This window comes from Sarcophilus harrisii, chromosome 2 (genome assembly GCF_902635505.1).
Source record: "Sarcophilus harrisii chromosome 2, mSarHar1.11, whole genome shotgun sequence".
In the NCBI taxonomy this organism is placed as follows: Eukaryota; Metazoa; Chordata; class Mammalia; order Dasyuromorphia; family Dasyuridae; genus Sarcophilus; species Sarcophilus harrisii.
In genome coordinates, this window is record NC_045427.1 from 557481285 (window position 1) to 557501123 (window position 19839).

A 19839-nucleotide genomic window follows, 5' to 3' on the forward strand; every position below is an offset into this window, starting at 1 on the left:
CATGTCTAGAAACCTGTACCAGTTTCCTCAACATTTCTCTTCTCTAACAACTGCTGTTTGGGTGGTAAAAGAATAATTAAATTACTCCTTTAGACTCTCACTTCATTTTTAATTACTTAAAGTTGTGAATATTAAAGGGCATAAACCCACTTTTAGGTCATTGTCCTTTCTTCTGCATAATCAGTCTAATTCAGCCTTTTGTCTTAACCTTCCAGTCTTTCTTTATAGATCTTATAAGAGGATGGCCTAGGAATTTATATTCCCCTACAATTTCAAGATCTTTTTAAGATAAACTGTATCTAGTCAATATTCCCTCTGTTCTATATTTGTTGATTTTTCAGCCCAAAGATTTTACTGTTACCTTTATTAAATTACATCTTATTAATTTCAGCTCAATGTTGTAGCTAGTTCCTACCATTTTGTATCCTGACTTTGTCATCCAGTGGGGTAGTTGTCTCTCCTAGCTTTATGTCATCTGCAAATTTGATCAAAATGTCATACATACATTATGAAGTTTGACTCTTTCTCAGTCCTTACTTTCTATCTAGCCTTGTACTGAAAAAACCAGAATTATGATTACTAAACCACTATAATTAATTTGGTTAGTTGATTTTTCAGTCAAAATCTGGACTTGTGTTTTTCCATAGCTATAGAAGAACTCTTGGTGAGGAAACTATCAGTGGAGATCAGCATCTGTTCTGAAACTTTGAAAGAGTTGCCTGGGAAACTGAGAGGTTAAATAACTTGCCCAAACTCAAACCACATATATCACAAGCAAAATTTGAATCTTGGTCTTCCCATGAGCAGCTTTCTGTCTACTCAGCTATGTTGCCTGTTAATATGATTGATTTTTTTGAAAGATTATAAAGATTGAGAGAGATACCAAAGAACTGAAGAAGAACAAGTATTGTTCCAAGTTTGATCAAGACTGGAGTCTACAAACTATTGGCTATTGAGATTGACTTCAATTTCTGGTAGATTTCCAGAAAATATCCAAGAATAGTGAAAACCTGGAAGAAGAAGTAGTATACAAACTGCTTCATCAACAAATTATGAAAAACTAATGTAATTTTAAAAAACATTAGTAGAAGTCTGGAGTAGCTCATTCCAAGCATATTAGAATATGTTGGCCTTGGGCTTGGCCTTGTGCTCTTTGTAATTTTTGCCGAAATAACTTAGAAAAAGAAATAGGTCCATCAGTCAATCAGCAGCCCCCAAGACATCCTTTTCAAAACTGTAGTCAAACCAAAGCCAGGAGAATCAGCTAATGTTTTGTATAATAGGATCTAAAAAGATCTGAACAAGCCACACTGTTGGGCTAAATCCAATAAGATGATATTTAACGGGGGCAAATGTAAAATCTTACATTTGGATTCAAATAATCTACTTCATAAATAGCAAATGAAGAAGTCGTGAGAATACAACCATCTGTAAAATATCTTGTGATTCTACTAAAATAGCAGCTCAGTATCAAGAGTTACATTAACAAGGCCATCAAAAAAAGCTAACTTGTTCTTACTCTTCATTAAAAGGCATTATTTCCAACATCAGGCAGATGATAGTCCTACTTCACTATGTGCTGTCAGACCGCATCTTAGGTACTATTTTTAGCTCTGGGCACCACAGCTTGGGAAGGACATTGATAAACTGAATTGTGTCCAATAGAGAGCAACTAGGAAATAAAGGGTCTCAAGATCATGGTATATGATGGGGTAAAGAAACTGAAAACATTTTACCCAAAGAAGTAAAGATTTAGGGAAAGACACAGAATTATAGGATCATAGGTCTAGAACTTTAAAAATCATTTAGTCTATCCCCTCCATTTTGCAAATGAGGATACTGAAATCCAGAATAAGGTAGTGTTGTTATAGAAAAATTAGAATTCTTTTGCATTAAGATCTGTGCATGGATGTTTCCAAGAAGCAAAACTAAAGTTAAATGTATGGGGAAAAATCCTAACCATGAAGTATCCAAAAATAATGTTGGAGAAGTAAAGCTTTCCTCCTTATTTTAGATTTTTAGGCAAAAACAGAATGACCAAAGAAGATTCTTGTCTAGTTCCTGAGTGGCACAGACAGCATCTTAAGCCCCTTTAAATTCCAGAGCTATGATTCTGTGCTAGGAAAGTACTTTATAAACTATAAAATGCTGGCATACAAATATGAAATATTTATTCAAAATTTAACAAATATTGAATGAGTTCTGTTCTGTAGAAGGTACCATTACCTATTTTTATTTTTATTATTCCACTTTGCAAACAAACTACTGTATCATAGGCTCCTGAATTAAATTATGATCTTGGATATAACATCATGCATTAATTATTCTTTTATGCCTTTCACTTTTCTGAATTTTTCCTCTGTATAGTAGTTGGTCATTATGTGTTTTAATGATTAAATGACATTTATTCATCCCTGATTCCCCCATCCTGAGTCTATTATTTCCTATCTGTTTGACCTTGTAAAGCTTCAGTTTCTTTATTTGTCAGATGTGGAACTTGATAAACATTAAAATCCTTCCTGTTCCAAAGTGTATGTTACTGTAAATTCACAAAATCAGCATACTTCTTTAACAGTGGTAGAAGGGTACTGTAGTCACAATCCAAACCAGTTTCTCCTTACAATAGCAGAGCTACAGCTAGAAGAAACTCTTTGGTCATTTTGAAAGTGATGTATGTAATAATATATTAACCCTTGAATACTGCTTTATCCAGAGCAGCAATCAGCAAACTATGACCAAATGGCCAAATGCAGGATGGTTTTGTAAGCCATTGAACTAAAAATGTTTTTTACATTTTCAAATAAAATTTCACTGTATTTTAAAATGTAAAAATCATTCTTAGTTTACTGATTGTACAAAAAAAGACTGCTGGTGGGCTTTGACCTTCTGCTATTTGCCAACCCCTGATCTCGAGGACAGTTCTATAATTATTTAGCTTCCAGTTTGTTTACTTCATCTGACATGTGGTGGTGGGTTTTGTTTTTTTTTTTTTTTTTATAAAGCTACATATTGATTTTTAAGAAAAGAGGAGGAGGAGGAGGAGGAGAAGAAGAAGATGATATGTTGTAGAAGGGAGGAAGGGTTGACAGCCAGAGCAGATAGTTACTGTTACTATTAAGCTGAGGCAGTTTGTCAGCTTTCCTGGGGACTTCCACACAAGTGGTTGAGTCATCAGGCTTTTTCTGGGGAAACCAAATCAATTCTACCACCTCTGGTAACCATTACCCTCTCACACACGCAATCTAATATACAGCCTGTTGGTTTCTTAATAACTGAACTTTTTCATTTTGCCCTAGTGGGTTTTCAGAAATCCTCAAATTGAAATTTGGGGATTTTATTTTTTAACTGTAGACCAAGCTTTTTTACTATATTTACTTTATGTATTTAAGAAAAACTGTATCAGGGAATATTATAGATCTTTTACTACCAGAAATCTTTACACAAGTGCAACTTCTACTTGAAAATGAAATGAGCCATTCTTGTTGGATATAAATAAATAACATGGCATATTATACAATGAGTGATAATGAATCAGTGTTCAAAACAGTATAGCCTTTCTGTTTTGTTTACTGGTCTGCTTGATCATGTTTAGGGTCAATTAATTTGCAGTGGTCAATAAGTTTGGTTCTAAGGAATGCACATCATATAGTCTTACAGGGTATATATCCAGTCCTGAGGATGTGATGACTATAGGTCTAGTGAAAGGAATAGTTAGGAAATTAATAACTTCTTCAGTTAATTCATTTTCAGAAACTAATTGTTGATTTGTTTGTGTCATGCTTGAACAAGGATGAATATTGGAGAAAATGTGAGAAAACTGAGGCACTAATACATTGTTGATGGAGTTGTGAAGTAATCCAACCATTCTGGAGAAAAATTTGGAACTATGCCCAAAGGACTATTAAACTGTGCATACCCTTTGATCCAACAGTATTTTTACTGGGCTGATGATATAAAGAGATCATAAAAAAAGGAAAGGAATCCACATGTGCAAAAATGTTTGTAGCAGCCCTTTTTGTAGTGGCAAGAAACTGGAAATTGAGTGGATGCCCATCAGTTGGAGAATAGTTTAATAAATTATGGTATATGAATGTTATGGAATATTATTGTTCTGTAAGAAATGACCAGCAGGATGATTTTAGAGAGGCCTGGAGAGACTTAAAGGAACTGATGCTAAATGAAATGAGCAGAAGCAGAAGATCATTGTGTATGGCAACAACAAGATTATATGATGATCAAGTTCTGATAGATGTGGCTCTTTTTAACAATGAGATGATTCAGACCATTTCCAATGATCTTGTGATGAAGAGAACCATCTACATCCAGAGAGAGGACTGTGGGAACTGAGTATAGTTCACAACATAGTACTTTCACTCATTTTGTTGTGGTTTGCTTGCATTTTATTTTCTTTCTCATTTTTTTTCTTTTTGATTTGATTTTTCTTGTGTGGCAAGGTAATTGTATAAATATGTATGCATACATAGAATTAGTTGCTATCTAGAGGAGGGGATGAGGGGAAGAGGGGAAAAATTGGAGCACAAAGTTTTGCAAGGGTTAATGTTGAAAAATTATCCATGCATATCTTTTGAAAATTAAAAAGTAGGGGGCAGCTAGGTGGCGCAGTGGATAGAGCCTTGAAGTCAGGAGGACCCAAGTTCAAATGTAGCTTCAGACACATAACACTTCCTAGCTGTGTGACCTTGAACAAGTCACTTACACCCAATTGTCTCAGCAAAAAAAAAAAAGAAAGAAAGAAAGAAAAAAGAAAATTAGAAAGCTTTAATTTAAAAAAAGGAAAGGAAAGGAAAGGAAAAGTGTCATGCTTTGGCTTTGTTCATCATAGGTAAATGTATAGCCTGAACTTATTTCCCTATTGTTACATTTGTGCAAGCTTGTAAAATCCCAAAGCTGTTTCATTTGTTAATGATACTGATAGCTGATAATCAAGGTGTAATCCCAGAGGTAAACAAAACAAAACACACACACAAAAAAAACTAATTTGAAGTATAAACAGCATAATTCTTAAGTTGGCAATTTGTTACTAACATTCACTATGCTTAAATGGTTTTGATCAAGCAGTTGTGAATTCTAGATTGTAACAAATAGCAATTCTATCCATTCTATCTTTTAAAAAACAAAAGGCATAGATATAAAGGGAAGTAAAGATATTTGTGTTGTTTAGGGAAAAAAATTGATATATAATCAGAATTAATATAGTTCACCCAAATCAGTTCCAATAGAGCAGTAATGAATTGAACCAGCTACACCCAGCGAAAGAACTCTGGGAGATGACTATGAACCACTACATAGAATTCCCAATCCCTATATTTTTGTCTGCCTACATTTTTATTTCCTTCACAGGCTAATTGTACACTATTTCAAAGTTCGATTCTTTTTGTACAGCAAAATAACTGCTAGGACATGTATACTCATATTGCATTTAATTTATACTTTAACATTTAACATGTATTGATCAACCTGCCATCTGGGGAGGGGATGGGGGAAGGAGGGGAAAAATTGGAACAAAAGGTTTGGCAATTGTCAATGCTATAAAATTACCTATGCATATAACTTGTAAATAAAAAGCTATAATAATTTTTAAAAAAGAATTATATAGTTCACTATATTTGTTAGCTATAAATCTTAATCTAACATTTCTCAGGTTTTCTCTTTTCAATTTCCCTTTCATTCAGCAATTACTTATTAAATGATTACTATATGTATAGCCCTGTGATAGGTCTAGAAGAGATACAAAGTTTAGACAGGATGTGGTCCCTGCTTTCATGAACTTATGATCTGAGATGCAAACATCATTATTAAAAAGTTTTTATTGCTATCTTCTGTTTTTACATCACCTTAAGTTCTTTCAGGATCTTTCCCCCCCTCCTCTTAAAGAGCTATCCTATATAACAAGAAATATATTTTAAAGAAAAAAAGAGAAAGAGAAATCAGCAAAGTCAATCAATGCACAGAAAATATATGCAATTTTCCACATTCGTGGACTTTCTACCTCTGCAGGGGAATTGGAGTAGATTTAGCTCTTCTTTGGGAAGGGAGTTGGGTCAAGAAGCAAATAAGTATTTATACTACCTGCTGTATGCCAGGCACTGTACTAAGTAAGCACTTTACCAATATTATTTAATTTGGTCCTCCCAGCAATTCTGGAAGACGAGTGCTTATTATTTCCTTCATTTTATAGATATGGAAACTGAGGTAGAGGTTAAGTGATTACTCAGGGTTATGCAGCTAATAAGTATTTGAAGTTAGTTTTGAACTCAGGCTTTCTCCACTAAGCTACAGCTGCCTTGAGGCCATACTTGTTTTTTGTAATTTTGCAACATTCATTTTTCCTCATTTTGTTGTCATTGCTCTTTCCACTTACATTGTTGTAGCCATTGGGTATGTTATTTTCTTGGCTTTCCTTACTTTCTCTGTGATCTGATCACATATATTTTAGTAGGTATCTCCTCTAAACTCCAAAATTAATGTTACCTTTAGCATTATGCCAAAGACTTAACAAAATAACTTTAAAAGATTGTTTGATTGTACCATCTAAAAAAGTCGAATCTTCAAAGATGGTAGTATGTTAAAGACATATCATTAGATAATTTCCATGTACTAATTCTAATAAAAATTGTTTTAATACTATATGTGATGTTGATGAAATTATCTACCACAGCTTGAAGTACTCTACATCATAGCCTATGAGAATCTAGGGTCACCTCTATTTGCTATCAAGCATTGTGATGAAGTTTGAGGGCATTCAGATAACCAATCTAGGAACAGAATAGATCCATCATCTTAAAAGCAGCTCAAAGAGACTTATCACCTGTAGTCTTCTACATGATCATCTTTTTAGCCACAGCAAACATAAAACTGTCTATTGTAGTTTAGAGGGATTGCAGTTTAAATCAGTAGAAAGAATACTCACATTGACAAAATTGTAAAACTTTTAAAGTATAGAAATGGGGTTTTCATAAAAGTAATAATGACTTTCTTTTTGATAACATGAAAGATAGGATTTGAGTTTTTGATATAAACTTATTAGGGGTTTCATCACAGCCTTGCATATACATTGGTCCTTCTTTACTCAAAGGTTTTCTTGCTTTACTATTAAGAAAATGATTATTAAAATGTTTTCAACTCAATTCAACAAACATCTGTTAAACACCTGCAATTTACAAGAAGTCTTCCCTGTGTACTAAGAACACAAAGATAAAAAGAAAATTGTATTTTTCAAACATGATTCTCTTCTATGGCCTATTTATCATAGTTTCTCTTAGCTTATTACATATTGCAATACAGGCAATTAATTCCCTGTTCAGGTATTGTTTTCCTCGTGCCTTTCCAGACAATGACAGTATGTCATAGTATCTGATCACTAACAGAATGATATGATAAGATGCATCATTCTGATATTTGCCTGGTACATGCCTTCCAAAATGTTGTAAATTTTCCTGAGTTTTGCTTATAATATCCTATATTTATTTTTATTTTCCCTCTTTAGACAAAACTTGCCAATGGCACCTCCAGCATGATTGTGCCCAAGCAAAGGAAACTCTCTGCAAGTTATGAGAAAGAGAAGGAGTTATGCGTCAAATATTTTGAACAGTGGTCAGAGTCTGACCAGGTAGAATTTGTGGAACATCTAATATCTCAGATGTGTCACTACCAGCATGGACACATAAACTCATACCTCAAACCCATGCTACAAAGAGATTTCATAACTGCCTTGCCAGGTATGTATACTGTTTTTTGCAAATTACACATTTTTTTATGGGATAGGCTGTTTTTTTAAAAAGAGCTTTGATAGCGATAATATCTAACATTATAGTGGCTTTGATTCTTATCTGAACATTGCCTCATTTTAATATATTTATTTTTAAACTTATCCCTTTTATCTTAGCCACTTTAAAGCAAAAGTATAATTTTAAAATTTGTTTTAAAATAATGTTTCTTTTATCCTCTTTGACCTTTTTGTGCCCTCATTCATCAACCATATCTTAAGAAATGTTTTGCCTGGCATATCTATAAGCAGTCTTGGTTTCAAGTTGTATTTGTTGTATATTAATAATTCTTATAAGTTTGATCAGCAGCCAGTATAAATTCCAGGATTGAATAGGAAACATGTTTAACTGAAAATCTGATAAGGGTATCTCAGGAGTCTTGTTATGAAGTTAAATATGTAAACTCTAGGTTTTACAACCTCAGTGTGCTTAGTAAACAAATAGCTATTGAAAAACTATATAAATATGGAGGCTATGAGAGTCTTGGAAATTTTTTTTTCCTTTTGTGCTAAGTGCTTAATGGTAGTAATCTAGTATACTGGAAAGGCATTATTACTTTGGAAAATGATCCTCTTAGGTAAATATAAAGATTGTGACTACATTAAAATCAATTCTTAAAGAGAAACTAATATTGAAAAATTAATAAATTTCAACTATATTAAAGAATTAATTACTCTGAAGAATATGAAGATGTTTTTCAACCCCAAAAGTTTAATTTTATCAAATATGTTTTAATCATATCTTGAAAGTAAACATTGTGATGCTGAATTTGTAAATTTATCTCTCATTAAATAGAAAATAAATTCTTACTGACTTTCAGAATTGGTAGCATTAAACACATTTGATTGGTGGTTGATTTTGAGCATGTACTTGTGTATATGATCCAGAGAGAAAAAATACACAAAATAAAGCTTAGTGTTCTCTTTCTCTTTTTTAGCAAAAATTTGTGTCTGAGGGAATTGGGAAAAGAAGAAGCTCTTCTGAACTATGAGTCTTTAGAAAACTTCTGATGTGATCTGTAAAGAGAAATAACTTTGAATGACTCTGTCTCACTTATGAATTAGAATAGCAGCCAAGAGAAGGTTTATTAGTGCAATCATGCTCTTTTATAGGCAACTATTCTTCAGAAGCCTCAGTACATAGAATTGAATGGGTGGTAAAGAATTTTAATGGCAAGACCTATCCAGTTTAAAAACAACAACAACAACAACAACCACCCTAAACGCATATAAACACAAAATATTCTTATACTTATCCTATAAATAGTCACTAAGATGCTGCTAAAATTATTGTTCAGTTTGTTAAATATCTATTGTGGGCCACGTACTAAGAGTACCTGGGAAGCTTATGTCCTATTTGGTTCTTCTCAGTGGTTCAGTGATCTAACCCATTCCCAATAAACTGAATACAAAACGCCATCTGCATCCAGAAAGAGAACTATGGAGAATGAATGTAAATCAACACATGATATGTTCACCTTTTTTTTTTTCTGTTCCCCCCATGTTTTTTTTTCCTTTTGTTCTGATTTTTCTCTCCCAACATGATCCATAAAGAAATGTGTATTTAAAAAGTTAATATACATGTATATCCAGAAAAAAAATTTTTTTTAAATTTTTAAAAGAGGTTATGCCCTAGGAAAGGGTAACAATAACAATAATGATAAAGATAAGGATGTGACATTTGTACAAAGCCTTAAAAAGTGCTAGGGAAACCAAAAGTCAGAGGAAAGAGGGAGAGCATTCCAGAAGAGGACCAACTGGTACCAAGAGGGAAATAGCAAGTAGTCTGGTTTGGTTGGAATGGAAAGTGCATGTGACAAAGTCAGTCTGAAAGATAAGTTGGAAAAGAATTGTGAAAAGCTTCAAACACCAGCAGAATCTCATTTTCATTCTATAAGCTGTAGGCCAGTAAAGCTTCTTGAAAAGGGGAATGACAAGACTAAACCTGTCCAGTTGGTAATATCAGATAGCAGCTATGGAGACAAAGGATTTTGAGAAAAGGATTTCTAGAGGCAAGACATCTGGTTAGGATGGTCCAGGTAAGATGTAAACGGTGAGGGACTAAAAGTAGAGAGAAAGGGATGGATGTGAGATATATTGTGGATGTCAAATAGAGGAGACTTGGCAACTAAGTGAACATGGGGGAGATTTCCAGGTCATATCACCAATAAGATGAGGGGCTAGATTGGAGACACTTTCTTGAGTCCTTACAACCTCTCCAAAATAGGAATTATGTGAAGATCAAGCAAGTTCAGCTGGGTCCATAATCTAAGTAAGAGATTTCAAACACATATCCACAATCCACATGCAGTAGTATGGCTTAAACAAAATTAAAATGCTATTAGGAAATATTTAACAAAATAACTAAACACAGTAAACCATAATTAATGTTAATATGTAATGACTCTTGGTCTCTGAGATTGACTTCATGGGTCTAAAGCATTAAGCACCTTAAGAAAATAACAATCCAATGAACTTAACAGCAAAGAAGGCTAATGCTTAATGATTTAGATCAGTATCTCCCTCCCATTGGTCACTATACTCCAGCACATATACACAAGCCAACTCATGGGCTTATTTTTTTCCCTTATTTAGTAATAAATATTTTTTCATAATCTTTTTTCTCCAAATTTTGAATCCAAATTCTGTCCTCCTTCCCCTCCCACACTCATTGAGAAGGCAGACATTTTATATAGATTATATACATGTGTAGTCATCAAAACACATTTCCATGTAAGTCATTCAGTGAAAGAAAACACAGACAAAAAACCTCAAGAAAAATAAAGAAGAAAAGTATCTTTGATCTGCATTCAGACTCTGCCAGTTCTTTCTCTGGAAATGAACAGCATCTTTCATCATAGATCCTACAGTATTGTCTTGGATCATTGTATTGCTGAGAATAGCTATCATCATACAAATTGCTGCTACTGTATACAGTGTTCTCTTGGTTTGGCTTATTTCACTTTGCATCATTTCATAAAAGCCTTTTCTATTTTTTTCTAAGAGCATCTTCATCATTTTTCAAAATTTTTTTAGTGTTTTTTTTTCTCCATTTATGTGTAAAAACTAGTTTTAACAACTTTTGAGTTTCAAATTCTCTCCCTCCCTCCCCACTCCACCTCATTGAGAAGACAAGCAAATCAATATCAGTTATACATGTGTAGTCATATAAAATATTTCCACATTACTTATGTTGTGAAAGAAAATATGAAACCAAAAATAAAAACCTTCAAAAAAAAGAAAGTTTTTGTTTGGTTCTGCACACATATATTGTATCTAGGATATACTGCGACATATTCAACATATGTAGGACTGCTTGCCATCTAGGGGAGAGGGTGGAGGGAGAGAGGGGAAAAATCGGAACAGAAGTGAGTGCAAGTTGTAAAAAAAAATTACCCTGGCATGGGTTCTGTCAATAAAAAGTTATTATAATAAGTAAAAAAAAAAAGGAAAAAAAAAGATTTTTTTAAAGTATGCTTCAGTCTGTATTAAGACATCATCAGTTCTTTCTCTAAGAATGGATAACATTATTTATCATAAGTCCTTGTCTTAGATCACTGGATTTCTAAGAATAGCCAAGTCATTCACAGCTGATCATCCTACAATATTATTGTTGCTTTGTACATGGTATATTTTACTTTTCATCAAATCATATCTTTCCAGGTTTTTCTGAAAGCATCCTCTTCATGATTTTTAATGGCACAATAATATTCCATCAGAAGCACATAACCACAATTTGTTCAATATCCAGTTCTTTGCCACCAGAAAAGAGCTGCTATAAAAATTGTTGTACATATATGCCCTTTTCCTTTTTTTTTTTTTTTTTTTTTTTTAGTCTCCTGAGTTTAAATCTGGCCTCAGACACTTAGTAGCTATGTGACCCCAGCCTTTTTGCCTCAGTTTCCTCATCTCTAAAATGAGCTAGAAAAGGAAGTTACAATCCACTCCAATATCTTTATCAGGAAAACTCCAGATGGGGTCATGAAGAGTTAGCCATGACTGAAAACTATTAAAATAAAAAGAACAAAATGCCATTTGAAACAATTTTTAGATTCTCTCCAGGCAAGAAAAATGCTATGACGCAAAATCCAAGACACATAGTGGTTAAATTGAACAATTTAACCATGTGACAAATAACAATTTCTTGAGGCAACCAACAAAGACCTTCAAATATGAAGGAAAAGAAATCAAAATAATCTACTAGAAACCACAAAAGGAAATTGAATAATGTGTTCCATAGAGCAAAGGAGCTCAAGATGTATCCCAAGCAACGTATCTCTCTTCAATGAGAGAATCCAGATCAGTTCTAATTGATTTGTAATGAACAGAACCAGCTACACCCAGAGAAAGAAATGAGTATGGACCACAACATAACATTTCCACTCTTTCTGTCATTGTTTGCTTGCATTTTTGTTTTTTCTTCTCAGGTTATTTTTATCCTTTTTCTGAATCTGATCTTTCTTGTGCAATAAGATAACTGTATAAATATGTTGTATTTAATATATATTTTAACATACCTGCCATCTAGGGGAGGGGATGGAGGGAAGGAGGGGAAAAGTTGAAACAGAAGTTTTTGCAAGGGGCAATGTTGAAAAATTACCCATGCATATGCTTTGTATATAAAAAGCTATAATAAAGATATATATATATAAAGATGTATCCCAGGCCAGTCAGATAGTAAGCATTTATTTAATGCCTACTATGGGAAAGTCACTATGCTAAGAGTTTAGGATTCAAAGAAAGGCAAAAGATGGTACAAGATCTCAAGGAGTTCATATTCCATTGAGATGAAAACAAGCAAACAAAGAACAACAACAACAAAAAAAAAAAACTATGTTGAAGGTAGGTATAAAATAATTAACACGAAGGCATAATATTTTTGTCTTCTAATTGTATTCTATTTTATTTTTCATTTGATAGTATTTTTTCAATTACTTATAAATACAATTTTCAGCATTCATTTTTTGAAAGATTTTGAGCTCCACATTTTTCTTCCTCACTCTCTCTTCCCCACCAAGACAGGAAGGCTTTTTGCCAATCTCTCAAAAAGTGAAAATAGTATGCTTCAATTTGCATTTAAACTCCATCAGTTCTTTCTCTGGATGTGGATAGCATTTTCCATCATGAGTCTTTTGGAATTTTCTTAGATCATTGTATTGCCGAGATGAGCAAAGTCATAGTTGATCATCACTCAGTATTACTGTTATTCTGTACAGTGTTCTAGTTCTGCTCACTTCACTCGGCATCAGTTCATATAAATCTTTGCAGGTTTTTCTGAAATTCGCCTGTTCATTATTTCTTATAATATAGTAGTATTCTATTATATTCATATGCTGCAACTTGTTCAGCCATTTCCCAACTGATGGTCATCCCCTCAATTTTCAATTCTTTGCCACCACAAAAAGAACACTTTTTAAATATTTTTCATATGTATTTTGTACATATAAAAAAAATTCTCTTTAGGATACAGACCTAGTTCTGGTACTGCTGGAGCAAATGTTTGTTTGCCCTTCGGACTTAGTTCCTAATTTTTCTCCATAATGGTTGGATCAGTTCACAATTCCACTAACAATGCATTAGTGTCCCAATTTTCCCACATCATTTCCGGTGTTTATCATTTTTCTTTTCTGTCATATTAGCCAATCTGACAGGTGTAAGGTGCTATCTCAGAGTTGTTTTAATTTGCATTTCTCTAATCAGTAATAATGAGAGCATTTTTTTTCAATAACTATTAAAAGCTTTGATTTGGAAGCATTCAAATTATGAGAGATTGGCAAAAAGGCTTCCTGGAGAAGGTAGAATTTTAGTTGCATTAGAAAGGAAGGAGTCCAAGAAGTAGAGATGAGGAAGGAGAGCATTCCAGGCACATGCTGATGAAACAGCAAGGAGACCAGTGTCATTGGATCAAAAAGTATGAGAGTGGGGGCATAAGAAATTTGGAAAGAAGAGACTTAACTTATAAAGGGCTTTGAATATCAAATAAAGTTTTTCATTTGAATTCTGGAAGTGATAGGAAGCCATTGGAGTTTATTGAATGTGAGGGTGAGGTAAAACCTGAGTTTAATTATGAGTGAAAAAAGTAAGAATGTTCAATAAAATAGGTATTTGAAAGCATTCCTACCAAAAAAACAGACCTCAGCAGACTTTTTGCTTTTCAGATACCTCAGACAACAGAAATAAAAGATAAGTAAATAAACAGAGGAACCAGCGATAGCACAGTCTACTAAATAAATGACCCTGAAGGGTTGGGGGGAGAGAAAGGAAAAAATTTAAAAGGAGAAAGACAGTTGTGAGGTTATAACTGAATAATATCTGAGGAGAACAGTAAGAGATTTCTTTCTGAAAGTATACAAGGAGACAAAGAGTGAAAGTGAAATTTAAATCAAAAAGAAGTATGGTGGAATACCAAGTCTGAAACATGGTCTAAACTCCCCAACCACTAGCCTATAAGAGAATCACTTTTTTTTATTGTTGAACTAAACTGCAGAATGGGAGGGTTGCATGAAAGGAGAAGAACATAGAAGGGGAATATGTGCTGTACCCTAAACAAATCAAAAGTTAACAATAAAAGGAAAATAACTCCTGTAGTTTCTCAGGAAGAAAACCTATAGAGAATGGATGAGGAACAAAGGGAGGGATTGAAACAAGTAAAAGAAAGGAGAAAATATGGTTTTATTGAAAGTGAAGGATGATCCTATGACAGGAGAAGTATTCTATAATAGGAAATGGGGTTCTTAAACTGGGTATAAACTAATATTAAAATGAAGTATAACATGATCAGAAAATAAGTTTGACAGCTGATTAGACTGGGTTTGAGAAATGAGGCCAGAAGACCAACTAAAAAGCCATTGCAGCACTTCAAGTATGAAGTAATGAGGACCTGTACCAAATTACTAACAATCTGAAAGAAAGGCCACATACAAGAGATGTTATAAAGTCAGAATCAATAGGAGTGATTCAGATAGACTATGGAGGTGAGATAGAGTGAAGAATCGAGGATGATGCCTAGATTGTGAGCCTGGGTGACTGGGAGATGCCCTCAACAATAACAAGGAAATTTGGAAGTGAAGAGGTTTGAAAAGAAAGATAATTAGTTCATTCTGGGTCATGTTGAGTTTGATGTCTATGAGGCATCTAGTGTGAGATGTTCAATATAGGCAATTGGATATGTGAATTGGAAGGTCTAGGAGAGATTATGACTGGATAAATAGATCTAAGAAACTTCAGCATAGAAATAATAATTGTGAAGCTGTGGAAGCTTAGAAGATCATCAAGTGAAATAATGAGAGAAAAGACGAGATCTCAAGCCAAAGCCCTGAGGGTCACCCACATTTAGCAAACATGAGAAATGGAAAATTCAACAACAAATACTGAAAAGGAGCATGTCAAACAGCTGACAGGAAAGAATAGATCAAGTGAAGGTTTTTTGAGAATAAGAGGGAGACAAGGCCATGTTTGTAGTCAGGAAAGCAATCAGTAAACAAGGAAAGATTGAGCATAAGAAAAATATTGAGATTAATGGAGCAATCTACAGGAAAAAGGAAGATGAAATAGGATCACTTGTGTATATTTTCTTCAAACGAAACATGAAAAAAAAGATGATAGCAGAAAGCATTATAATGATAATCTAAAATGAGGAAGGGAGAAGAAAGAACTTTCAACTTAGGGTCTCAGTTTTTTTTTTTTTCCCATAAAATAAGAATCACGATTTTTAAGCTAAAAAGATGTAGGGATCAGGGTTTGAGCAGGAAGTGTTACCGAAATTTGGGGTGGAAAGTATTCCAGAGGAAGAGGATAATTCCATTATTCTTTCATTTTTAGTTATTTACTTCATATTTAGTTATTTATGGTGGTATTATTAAAATACAAAGAAACTATTTTTCTGTACATACTTAACAATATTTACAAATTCATTGAACTATTTCCCCACTTCCTCCCCTCCACTAAAATTTATTTCCAAAGATGGAAGGAATTTGCCTTTTTAACTGTACTTCTGACCTGCACTTATACTTCTTAAAGAGGACATACCTAACTTGGATCTGTATTTTCTCTCTCTCTCTCACTCCTTGCCCAAATATTAATGTTTTAAAAAAAAAAAAAAAAAAAAAAACTCTTGAACTGCTGTAGAAAAGAAATGAGAAATGACCCTAATATAAAGATTTTGGGGATCTGTATGGTAGAGTTTGAGATACCACTCATAGAACATCCCCATCCCCTAGTGCTATATAGACAGATGTATATTGTTTTCTGGATTCCTTTTTATTTTTAATGTCTTGAGGGTTGTGCTGGTTGTTAACTTTTAACTCCTTTATCCAAAGAAAGATGTTTATTTCTATAACTTTATGGAAAAAAAATATTAACACTTATTTTATCCAACTCTGTGTTTCAGAGAGAAACTGGACCCCACTAGGGATAATGATGTGTCTTTACAATGGACCCATTGCTGTTTTATCTTTTAAGGATCTTTGAAAGGGGGAGAATATTCCCCTTCATATTCCCATTGTTGTTGTGTTTTCTCACAGCTCGAGGTTTAGATCACATTGCTGAGAACATTTTATCATATCTGGATGCCAAATCACTGTGTGCCGCTGAGCTTGTGTGCAAGGAGTGGTATCGAGTGACATCGGATGGAATGTTATGGAAGAAACTCATTGAGAGAATGGTCAGGACAGACTCTCTATGGAGAGGCCTGGCAGAACGGAGAGGATGGTGAGCTTTTTCAACTTTCCTGCTACTACAGAGCTTCAGGTACTGGGCATCTATAGTCATTGGAAGGCAGGTGGCGCCTCTTAATACATAGCCCAGTGGCCCAGCTTGCTTGTAGTAAAAATGTATAGGAAAACATTTTTTTCTCATGCAATTCAATTATTTTTCGTTGGGATGATGCTCTTTAAGTTATGTACACTAGAGCTAATGAAATCTTGTAAATAAGAACAAAAAGTCTGCTTGCTTTTTTAGCAGATATTCTGCAGTCGTAACATATCTTAATATCCAAGGTCACCTAATCTATCCTTCTCATTTGATAGACAAGAAAATGGAGTCCTGAAGAGAATAAGTGATATGACCAAGGTCACATAGTAATAAGGACAGAGGCTGAATTTGAACCCAGATCCTCTGATTTCTGGTTTTCTCAAGATATTTCATAATTTTATCCCAAAATATTACTATTCTGGGGGATTATCTGATTATTGAGCTTGGAGACATGAAACCAAGGGTGTTTCACCAAAATTTCAAGCTGTTCCATTAACAAAAGAAAAACTTTTTCTTAAAACTTCTTTGCTTTGAGCAGAATCATCCATTTATAATTTTCTGTCCAATGGTATTTCTTAAGATATTGATTAGAAGAAAACCAAGTATGAATATTTCATAAACAAGATTAAAATGGCATTTCATCCATTTTAGCAGTTATGAAAAATGGTGCAAACATACATGTTCTCACATGTCTCCAAATTAGCATCAGTTGTTTATCTTATATCATGAAAAAAATGAAAAATTATTGACTGTGAGGAATGCATTTAAAATTAAAGACTCATCCAAGAATATTTCTGAAATATATTTGAAGATCATTTTGTGATTAAAAATCAGTTTTTAAATACATTAAACAGGCCAATATTTCAGAGGATTCTTTCTTTCTTTTTATCAGGAAGATTTCTAATAAAACCAGTTACCAAGGGCAAAATTTTTTGGCATTTTTTTAAAGCAAGAATTGTATTAACCAAAGGTATAATAATAATTTCTATTAAGATTTTATATTTGCTACCATATTATGACTTTTACAGGACTTTTTTCATAAGTAACTCTGTACCTCGGAGATGAAGATTTGAATACTATATAAGACAACACAAATGAAAGCACAGTTATGTAACACTTTTACCAAGAGATGTGTCATCAGTACCACCAGAATCATTCTGTCAGATAGGGAATTCCATTCAGTAGTTACTTATTAAACTACCTATTATTTACAAGATACTTATTGTGTCAGACCTTGGGATTGCAATGCCAAAAAAGAAATCATCTCTGCACTCAGTTCTCTTGGCACAAGTGTAGTTGATTGCTATGGGGCAGCTAGGAAGATGGTTAAATGGATAGAGCACTGGGTCTGGAGTCAGAAAGACCAGAATTCAGATGTAATCTCAGCACATAATAGCTTTGCGATCCTGAGCAAGTCATTTCCCCTCTGCCCAAAACTAAAGGATGAAATGGCAAACCACTCCAATAGCTTTGCCAAGAGAATTCCATGGACAGTTGGTCCACAGGATCACAAAGAGTCATATACAACTGAACAACAATAAAAGTTGATTGCTTCTAGTATAAATTCAATGTACTGATACTGCCAATACTAAGAATTCCATCACAAGAAACTCATTCCCATTCTTTTAGGTTAATAATACTGGAAGCAGTAACACTTTAAAACTTATTTTAACTACTGACATTTCAGTGTTAATGTGTATGCTTTCATTAAGATAAGGAGCAGAAAAGGTTTGAAGAAAATAGGTCACTGGAGGAAGTAGTTAAACACCAAAAGCAGACTACACATATAATAATTGCACTCAAATCTGGTCCTAAATAAAACAATTTTAATTAAAGTTGCAGCCAAACAAGCTCACTGGAAAATATATGAAATCCAAATCAACCAAGATTCAATACCAAGTATATGACTGTCCTACAGACTTTCCAACTACAGAAGAAACAACCTACTCCTGCTGTTTTTTGTCTTCTAGGGTTCTAATTTGATTCCCCCTACTTCAGCTACATCCTGCTACAAATTATGTCTGCTACATCCCTCCTAACTTGATTTACACCCATGAAATTAAAACTATTTTGGTCATCATATTAAGACTCTGCTTAATATTACTATTAGTATAAAATCACTTTATAAATGCTGCATTTCTACATGTTCCCTTTCTCCCTTTAATGTTTGATGTTTATCTCTTTCCTGCTCACTTTTTTTCTTGTGCTTTATTCAAGCTTCTTTGAATAAATGCAGTAATTTCTGCACTTCCTTCTTCCTTTGAAATATGTCCCCAAAAGCTCCCCATTTCATTGAAGCCTTTCAGTGATATGCCTTTGCCTTCACTCTATCTTTGAAGCTTTCTACAAATCCCTCCATCCAAAAAAATAAATACAAACTACCAATGAAGCTTTAGGCTTTAAGATTTAACTTCTTCTCAGTGGCTGTATTTTATATCCAAATAGATTTGTTGGTCTGATTTAGATTATACACCCATCCTCCCAAGGTATGAACTCTGTCATTTTTCTGTCTTGTAGAGTGCTGAGTACACTGTATGTGCTCAATAATGATAAGTCTTAAAGTACATTAAAAGACCACTTGGGAAAAGCCCCATTTTCTTAATCAGCAGGCCACATTTTATGGTAACACTTTACTCTTAATATTTAACATTTATCAAGTACCCATACTCTCATAGATACTACCATTTTAGATAGATAAAAATGGTCCCTATTGGTCAAGGAACTTACTTCCTAAAAGGATTCGATATATGATACAGCAAAGAAGCATGCACACCTAGATTTTTTGACATGCAGATGCCCTTTTCTCTAGCACTTTTGTTTGTCATCTAATCATATGCTAGATAAGAAGTCAGTTTTTTTAGGAACAAATGAGGATAATGAGTTATTTATGTATGTTCCAGGATCATTGTAAAGCAATCAAGCATCATCTAGCATGACACCTTATACATAGTGTGGATTCATTGTTTACCCAGTAAATAACTCATGTCCTCCTATTGTGTTAAGCCAACTGCCTCAGGAAATGCAATAGGGAAAAAAATGACAGTACTAACTCTGCGCATTTTACAGCAATATATTCCCTATACCCTGTCTATGACTTGAAGTATTAGAATCCAAGCTACAGGTGTAGATAGATGCAAATGTACAAATGTCCTCTTTTCTTGATATACTTTGAATAGTTCAGGGGAACTATAGGTTCCCCTGAAGTGCCTGTGTACTAGGTGCTAGGAAATAAAAAGGAAGATAGGAATTTTATTTAGAGTGTGGTTGGCATTTACCAATATTATAAGCTCTTGTTTCAAAAC

The 19839-nt window shown here is 33.7% G+C and overlaps 1 protein-coding gene across 7 annotated transcripts in view; it reads left to right on the forward strand.

Annotated features, from left to right (window-relative positions):
• The window catches only part of BTRC (beta-transducin repeat containing E3 ubiquitin protein ligase), a 198990-nt gene that overhangs the window by 157022 nt on the left and 22129 nt on the right, over nucleotides 1–19839 (forward strand). For all 7 annotated transcript variants that reach the window (XM_023496399.2, XM_012541720.3, XM_023496402.2 and 4 more), the window contains 2 exons: nucleotides 7508–7739; nucleotides 16309–16495. In XM_023496399.2, coding sequence (XP_023352167.1) covers nucleotides 7508–7739; nucleotides 16309–16495 — 419 coding nt within the window. The remainder of the gene's footprint in view (nucleotides 1–7507; nucleotides 7740–16308; nucleotides 16496–19839) is intronic.